The 9,202-nt window shown below is 41.1% G+C and overlaps 1 protein-coding gene and 1 long non-coding RNA gene across 2 annotated transcripts; one reads left to right on the top strand and one right to left on the bottom strand.

Annotated features, from left to right (window-relative positions):
* Window positions 1-638: 638 nt before the first annotated feature.
* Window positions 639-3,186, bottom strand: dlx1a (distal-less homeobox 1a). Its single transcript, XM_072444445.1, has 3 exons — window positions 2,587-3,186; window positions 2,167-2,366; window positions 639-1,692 (listed from the first exon to the last, which is right to left on the bottom strand). Exons 1-3 carry the CDS (start codon window positions 2,882-2,884, stop codon window positions 1,441-1,443), a joined length of 750 nt encoding a protein of 249 aa, XP_072300546.1. The 5' UTR covers window positions 2,885-3,186; the 3' UTR covers window positions 639-1,440.
* On the top strand, window positions 3,146-6,545 carry LOC140359497 (uncharacterized). Its single transcript, XR_011926864.1, has 3 exons — window positions 3,146-3,225; window positions 5,507-5,593; window positions 6,486-6,545. It is a non-coding gene; the product is annotated as an uncharacterized lncRNA (long non-coding RNA).
* The last annotated feature ends 2,657 nt before the right edge of the window (window positions 6,546-9,202 follow it).

Raw genomic sequence — 9,202 nt, 5'->3', positions numbered from 1 at the left:
ATGAGGCCTTTGAACTTTCACTGCTGTCCATCTTTTTGCGCGTGTCTTTTGGCACCTGCTTATGGAGCCATTATTCACTTAACAAGGTGGTGTAATCCCTCATTGGTCCAGGAGTGTTCCATTGTAGAACAAGTTTTAGTTGTACTCATCTGGACACTGTTTTTTGAAACATGAATATGTCCTACAATATTCTCTCTCACACACACACACACACACACACACACATACACACACACACACACACACACACACACACATACACACACACACACACACACACACACATACACACACACACACACACACACTGATGATGCGTCTTTTCAATACATGAAACTGCGACTGTCAGATGAGAAATAGAAATGCTGTAGAAAGTGAAAAGGGCCCGTCTTGATTGAATCCAGATCCCCCTCAACGCGCGGCGCAAGATAAATCAATATCGAGCGGTTTATGCAGCGGTCATATGCGGGTTTGAGCACAAGATTGTGCGTCGCACGTTATACATTTATTAAGTCAATTCACAATGTGATTTAATTTGATAAAGTATGAAGACTGAACTGGTTCTGTGCTGAGGTTGCACAGCATCTGTAACCATAAATCGTCATACATACAATGTGTGCTACGATTAGATAAAGAGAAGGTTTCAGTCAAACGTTTATGGCACAATTTAAATCAGACTTTTACTGCTTCTGAAAATGTGAACAATATGCACATAAACATAAATAAATTAAAGTGATCAATACAAAACTAAATATTTTCTATGTTGACTAAACACATCTCGACAAATACAGAAAGCCAAAAAGACCTTGTTTCACAGCGTATTGAGTACAGCACAAAACAAATGTGAAATATGTACAAAATACAGCGACAGAAGAACTGCTCATCACATCCACGTGTTTTTGAAGGCAGCACCTGGTCCGGCCTTCTACATTTCACATAACACCGGGGCACGGCAGAAAGCTTTACTGAAGTGCAGCTCTAACAGTGTTGTCTCTGGGACACAGACTGAACACAGACCGACCTCAAACGAAACAAACTCATCGGAATAATTTAACTTAAATAACAAACACAGAATAACAACACACAGCACCGTGAGGCGTAGCTGAAACTGCTGCTGTGGTCAAACATATTCATCAAAGGAACACCTTTGGTCTAATGAGTTTAGCTGCGGCTCCAGGGGCCCAAATTGCAGCTCAATAGAAAATATCTCACGTGTGATAAAAACAAATCTAAACGGACACAATGATAAACAGCAGCCAAAAAGATCCGCTCGTGCGACTTCCGCGCATCGTCACGGCCCAGTCGCCCTCGGGCTCGGGCTCTTCGCCTTCAGTCAGAAGCTCCCGCTCTGAAGCCCTGGTCCTCCGGGCTCGGTGTGTGCGTGACCTGACCGTGCCGTGGTGCACGTGCCGCGCCAGAGTCCGAGTCCAAGCCGTTTGCTCACATGAGCTGCGACTGTTGCATAGACTCTTGGTGTGTGGTCGGGTACCATGAAGTGTAGCTGGGGATGTAAGAGCCGGTGGACCCCGCTGACGTCTTCACTGTTGTGGGAGAGCTCCAAACCGGGGGGATGGTGGGGGAGCCCGTGGACAGCCCACGGCCACTGGACAAAACGTTGGTATCGATGGTGCCACCTCCCTGCTTCATCAGCTTTTTAAATTTGGAACGTTTATTCTGAAACCATATTTTCACCTGCGCACAAATTGAAAAATCATGAGGATATGCATTATGATGATGGGACAAGCATAACAGTTGAATTAGTTTAGAGACATGACACATGATGCCAAATGCTAATTCTTATTACAGGTTTATGGAATAAAACATTAAAACGGTGTTGGCACTGCCATGAATCAATTTATGGTCAGGACTGAGACAGCCTATAAAAAGGTTAACCTAATTATTTTTTGTTTTATTTTTACTATAAACCATACATTTGTATACAGTTCAGTAGCCTAGCCTATAGGCCTATCCATCCGTGACCCTTTACGCACGCAACAATAATACAAATGAATGGTGAAATAATATTTGTTTTAATTTAAGAAAGTGCTATTAGCGTATTATTATAATTCGAATATTACAATTATATTTATAGACTATATCGATTCTATATTGTGTTAGTGTAGTGTGGCCGCAGAAGCAGTGTGACGGTATGTACCGGGGACTTGCCTGTGTTTGCGTGAGTCCCAGAGACGCCGCCAGCTCCGCTCGCTCCGGTAGCGCGAGGTACTGGGTCTGCTGAAACCTCCTGTTCAGAGCCTGCAGTTGTAAACTCGAATAGATAGTCCTTGGTTTCCTAATTTTCTTGCCTTTTCCGTTGAAGCGCACTTCTCCGCCTTCCACCACCGTGTTCTTCTCGACTTCGGGCACTGACGGAGAATAAGAGTCAGTTACAATGTGACAGCAGCGCTGGAATGAAGAGCCTCGTGTAACTTTTACAGGCTGTACATTAGCTATAATTACCCTTAATTGCATACATTGTTTATAGCGTTACGCAATAAATAATTACCAAGCCCAACATCTGGCTCGTGGTTTCCGAGCAGCAGCAGTTTAGGACAACCAAAGTGAAGCACTGAAGGCTGAGCTTACCTGTGTCTTCTAGCCGCGTCTGTGAGAGCGCGGAGCTGTTTTGGTACGTCTGCACGGAGCCCAAGTACGGACTGGTGGGATGACTGCCGTAGGGATAACCCAACGACCGCGGGAAGGACGAGGCAGGACTGTAGCTGTCGTGCTGCGTGTGACCTGCAGAATGTAAACAGTGCATGGGATAGTGTCCGTGAGACATGGAGGACGGAGACATTTGTTGACTCGGGGGTCCAAACTCCATGAAAACGGCTTTTCCTGAGGCAGGGCTATTAAGACTTTCAGGAATTGTAGTCATTGTCATCTCTTCTGGCGGTTCTCCTCGTGTCGCTTTTGTTGTTTTGCCTCTATGATCTCAGTGAAGGACGGGTCCCAATTTAAGGCGAACAGATTTTTTCTCGTTCCATTCATAAGAAAATGTAGTTTGTGCCCATGAAAAGTCCTAGGTATGATGCTGTGGACCTAGACAAAGTCGCTCAAAGGTTTGAATCTCGGACTCATGAATATTCATCAAAGACGCTCGCTGATTGGTCCACTCTCTCCAAGAGGGAAGCGGATTGGCGACGCTGGGGCTGGGTCCGAAGGAGCTGAGAAAGTCAAGAAAAACCACCAAACCTCATAGATACACGTAACACCAAGACGCATGTATTATTATTATTATCATCATTATTATTATTATTATTATTATTATTATTATTATTATTATTATTTTCATTATCATTATCATTATCATTATCATTATCATTATCATTATTGTTATTATTATTATTATTTTTATTCTTATTATTACTATTATTATTATTATTATTATTATTATAATACGCACTTGTTAAATATAAAGTAGAGTATACACATAGACTTAGCCTCTTCTGCTGCTGCTGCTGCTGCTGCTGCTGCTGCTGCTGCTGCACACTTTGATTATAGATCTTTGGATTGAAAGTCCTAATAAAGGTGTAGACTATTAGCATAAGACTGGGGTTTAATTTTCATAAGCAGCTGCGTAATTATCCATGTATTTAACACTTAATGTGGCCTGGGCTCTTAGGTACAGTGCACCTGCAGCGGTTGGCCAAGGCAAAATAGAAAGAAGAAACAGGTCTCTAAAATAATGTGAAAGAATTAATCAGGCTGGTGGTAAAAAATGTTTTTTCTAAATCGTTTAAAAAATATAGTAGCACCATAAACAATATTATTTAGTACGAGAGAAAGACAATCAGTTTGGGACTGACAACAATAAAAATTAACATAAACTAGCAACAATATAAAAAGGCATTTGGCCTTTTATTAGATATATATACATATATATATAAATTATCTGGTTCATTCTAACATGAACGTTGACAGACTCATGCAACTAGTCTCATGCTGTTTAAAAACAAAAAAACAACAATACAATGCAATAGCCTAGATTTAATTAAGTAGCTTTGCAAAACTGTCCACCCTGTAAAATGGGGGAACGGCCAAATCTGCATCGATAAAGAACATTTAGTTCAATTGAATTAACAGATATTCAAAGTGCATAACCAGTGAGGAGCGAGACAGAAGCGACGTGTGCACACTTACAGAGCAGGCATCATGTGATGGAAAAGAAGCAGACCTTCTTCCAAGTCCTCGCCTTCCGGGGTCACACAGACTCCGCAGGATGCGCCTGGAGCGAGGCGCACAGCCCCGGCAGATCCTCACCTTCCCGGGCTTCATCCTGACCACCAGCTCGTTCTCTGTGCGCACAGAGCAGAGCAGAGACACAGCCGCGCTCTATATCCACAGTCTCCTATCTCCACCTGAATAACAAATTAAAGCCAGTTAAATTCCCTCACTGTCATTATCAGCCTAATTACATAATTGAACTCAAAACACAACTAGCAAGTTGCAAAACGCGTTATCAAAATGCAGCCGCTGACATCACGACGCGTGTGCCAAAGTGTGCCAGGCGGCAGCTCATGCCTGGATTCAAAGATTTCTGTGAAATATTAGGCTATAAAGCAAGCTGGTCCCCTTGTCCCCCTGAAATAGGCCAATTTGAAGTGATTTCTCTGGAATTACTTTGGAAAAAATGCTTCAAGATTTCCTCTATCAACAACGACAATGATAATGGTAGTACAACCAATAATTATCATCTTCCAGAACAGAGGACAGATTTTTATGGGTACTTGGTGGGTGCGACTGATAACTGTCATTATTTTCCACGATTATAGGATCTGCAAACTGAAACGCGACTGCGAGTAAAACCATTAGGAAACAGCGGAAGAATATACGCACTAATGTAAAATAAAGCCACTATAATATCGAACATTATTATATTATCTGCGGTTTATATTTTAATAATTAAAGGTGTTTCGTTTTTTGTGTTTACTGCATAACACTTGGAATAACATTATGCACACTTTCCAAAGTCATTAAGAAGATTGACCACTTGTTTGTCACGTGATAATGCCCCAGCAGGGATCTAACTCAGTGGCCGAGGCACTAAAAATAAAAGTCCACGCACACACGCGCGTATGCGCGCGCGCGGGGCGCGCAGAGACAGAGCTCATTAGAACAGAGTAGCTCTGTGGCTGAGGGTGTTTTAACACCTGCTGCTCTTCACCTGAGGGTTAGCGCAGAGGTGGAGAGCACGGAGCCACTGGAGGAGGGGGCTTCATTTGAGAGGCCACAGATTGAAACCTCAAACTAACACAAATTATATCAAGCAACACGTATAACACGTCAATAATGTTCACGTAAAAACAGCATTAATTTGTAATTAGTACAAAATCAATCCTTTTCAGTTAATACACTTTCGCTGATGATTGATCAAAGTTGATAATTATAAACAATGATAAATACTGCCGATAGGCCTACTTTTTGCACACACAAAAAAACAACGCACAAAAAGCCATTACAAAAACAACTATAAGATGTTTTATCATTATTTGAGTTTTTACAGTTCGTAATGTCATGCTGATGTGGAAGGTAGGCCTATAACAGCCCATAACGGCCTACTTGGAACCAGATGTCTCTCCACAAGAAACAAGTAGGCATAGCAACCCAAAAGAATAATAAAAACCTAAAATACGGTTCTATTTCTGAAATACTGAAACCTATCATTTGAATCTATCTTTATCCACTCACCTGCGCGGCGCAATGACGCGCCAACAAACCCACGAAATCTACTAGGCCTACTTTCACAGCTCCACCCTATTGTCAGTTTACATTATGGATTTTATTGCCATAACATCATCTCATCGACGAAGTTATCTTTATATGCAGCTCAAAAATAAAATGAAATTGCCTTTTGTTTTGTTCCTGTGTTGTGCCGTGCATCCTGTAATTTGTAGCGTCATTGAGCGCAAAGTAGATGCACCACAATTAGCAGAGCCTATTTCCATGTGCAATGTGGCGTCAAAACGCGGATTGATTTTGCTTAGTAAGGTGCAAGAAAACTCACAATGGAGCTCCGGCTGCATTGTGCCATTGGTTAATTGACTGTATTATCATAGTAGGGGTCGGAAAAAGAAATTATGTAAAGATTTGATTGTTTTTGCCATTACTATTTTTCTTGTAAATTAACACGCTCCTCGTGCACTTTTATATTCAACATGCTTTTGAATATATAGGCAATATTTAATTTAAGCTATTTAAGTATTTAATAGAGGAAAAATAATACATTATATTGTAAATGTATTTGAATTGAGGTGAGAATAGCTCACTAATAGCCTTAGTTTTGATATATTTCTGTCTTTCTTTCTCTTCATCTTGGGCTATTTGATGAATATTTCAGTTTAATTAGTTTAGGCTCTGTTGGCATCTGTTGAGGTTATGTTAAAAACAAAACAAAAACATAAACTCTGAGTTATAACATAAAGCCACTCCTCAACATATTGATTTAGGGACCATGCCATTTAACTATGTGTGTTATCTTTCAGGTGGCAATGGATCGAGAAGAGGAAGATGCATTGGACCCTTTAACCATATATGTTCTTGTTGTCTGTTCATATTATTGCCATATGTGTATAATAAAGATTGAAAATAATAAATTGCACGGCCTTTGTTTTGGCTCTTGTATTTAAGGTCCAAAGTAGACCATTCGCCCCTTTTAGAGCCGGTCTTCGTGCGCCTGCACAGGAGTAAACCATGATTAACACCGATGTAATAAGCCTGGACACGGGTCATTTCAAAGCCGAGAAGTTATTTTTCCAACTCCTTTTACCTGTGGGATGTTCAGAGGCGCTCTCTTCTCAAAAGCTCGGTGGGGTCGCGCGGTGGAAAAGCCCCTGGCGCACTGGCGGCCATTACAGCAGCAGCAGGGGTCACAGCACAGCGGCCAGCATCCAACCTGTCTGAAATTGGCTGCAAAATGACCAATTACCTGAGTGAAGGCTGGGCAGAAAGGACTTTGGAAAATATGGCTTTTACTTAATTCAACTAAACTGTAAAAGAAACTAGTGTCAGTGCGCCGCATGCTGAAGTATCTACCTGTTAGGAAAAATGTGCTCAGCCGCACGGAACAGCGCACTGGCTCTGGGCTTATTTGATCAACATAAAACAATGATTGATTAAACATCTTTATATGTGTTGCATTAATCTGTCTGTAAATGGAAAATGCAAATTCGCCAATTAAGTCATTTGCCGCGGAGAGGCGGCCTGCTTGACGTTCAGCTGCCACTGCGCCTTTAGTCTGAAACCCCCTTTTTAGTTTTTGTTAAGAGTTAAATCTCGCACAAAGACAGGAAGGAGGTCAGCACTCAGCCAACACCTGAATGCGCACTCCTTTTTGTGCTCCCCTTGATCCCCACAGCCTGCGCCTGTCATTAGTCTTAATGATGGAAAATTGTCATGTTGATACAAGTCTTGCTCTCCCCCTCTCGTCTTTGTATAAGTAGAAGGTGGAAGCTCCATTTGTAACAAAGTTCTTTGTGACTAAAAGCCGTGGACATTGCATTTGTGCCGAGGGAGAAAAAAGGCTGTAGATGCTCTTTCCATAGCTGGGATAATTATTCCTACTGTGGCCTTAATGATTCTCTGTGTTCAGCCTGCATCTCATCCACGCGCCAGGCCCTCAGCACAGCCCCGTGTCAGGGAATATGAAAAACCCATATAATGAAACCATTTTGGCTGATGGAAAAAGGGGCTACTGAAGCCGCACTTGCTACAAAGACTGCTCAATTATATGAGTAATTGTGATAATTTTCTCTCCATTCAAGGCTTTCTGTGCAAGGTAAAAAAACACAGATGCTGAAAGGGAAATTACTTGGACGATATATAATCTGCCAAATGGTCACAACAGAAAAAAGATGACTGTAAGAAAGTGTAGGACTATAAATAGCTATGTTAATGCAGGGCACGTAAATACACCCTCAGGAGTGGGCACACATAAACAAACAGCTCTACATTGTGCGTCTGCATGAATAGGAAAAAACATATAACAAATGACCATTGGGGGAAAAAAACATGACAAAAGTAGATCTTCAGCTGCTAGAAAATTAAGGCTCCTTCTCTTTCCTATTAACAAATGTGCGCCCTGAAAACGCACCCCCGTCGTTGGCTATCATTTGTTGTTCTGTGACAGGAAAAGGATAATTACCTCTCTCAGAAGCAGGAGGACTGACATGGCCTTTAGACTTTGCCATGAATGCAGAAAGCTTGATAGAAAGCTCGTGGAATAATTTTCTCCTCGGCTCTCTCCTTTATGTTGTAGAGCGTGTTTTGTTCCCCGCAGAACTTGGAGATGGCAGTATTGTAGAGTGCATTAAACCACGGGTCTTCATACGGTAAATATGACATCCCGGTGTCTATCAGCGTCTCCTGGGCGAACGGAAATGCATTAAAATTTAAATTTCATCTTCAGGGAGACAGACGAGATAGAGATATGCATTATACGAGCCTATTCCTCATGTGTTGGATTAAACATCTCCCGGCGCACTCTCTCTGTCTGACAGACGGAAATGGCATTTTGTGGGAAAAGAGTGAGGCTTTCAAGGAAGCTTTTAACCTACAGCAATACAATGTAATTAACCAGCATTGTCTTCATGGAGAGAACCAGACTTTGATTGTGTTCAGAAGTGTTTATTCTGGACACGCGTAATGAGACATAAGCCATGATCATTCTGGGAAAACCCACGTTGTAGATTCTTGAATAAAATGTACATTTAAGTGGTTAAATATTATGAATACTATATGAGTATGGCCACCACATTTTAGATATATAGATGTACTATGAAATTGCACACCTTTCTTCCTGAATTAATGCCATGAACCCATATAAATGACCCCATAACTGAGGCTTATGAAGGTCAAACTATAAGCATTGAGACACAATTTCTACATTGTCATTAAACAGAAAAAATGTCCATGAAATGATGAATATATACAAAAAATGTATTTCAGATGTAATGCAAAAGGAAGCATAAAATAAGTTACAGAAGACAAAAGAAAGAAAGAACAAGCTCCTTCAGAGTGATGATCAGACCAATTTTTTCCTCATAAATTGTTCAAATGAGTTGACTACAAAGTGTATTGACCACACCTTTTTCTCTATAATAATGAAATGCTCAAAGGTAATACTGTTGAACTGGTTGTGTTGCATTTCATTGCCTAAACAAAATCAAATCAAAATTTAGTTCCAAATATTTAATAATGAGCT

This window comes from Eucyclogobius newberryi, unplaced genomic scaffold (genome assembly GCF_026437365.1).
Source record: "Eucyclogobius newberryi isolate DKJ021-1_F unplaced genomic scaffold, fEucNew1.0.hap1 SCAF_14, whole genome shotgun sequence".
Taxonomy (NCBI): Eukaryota; Metazoa; Chordata; class Actinopteri; order Gobiiformes; family Gobiidae; genus Eucyclogobius; species Eucyclogobius newberryi.
This window is presented reverse-complemented; position numbering and strand designations above follow the sequence as displayed.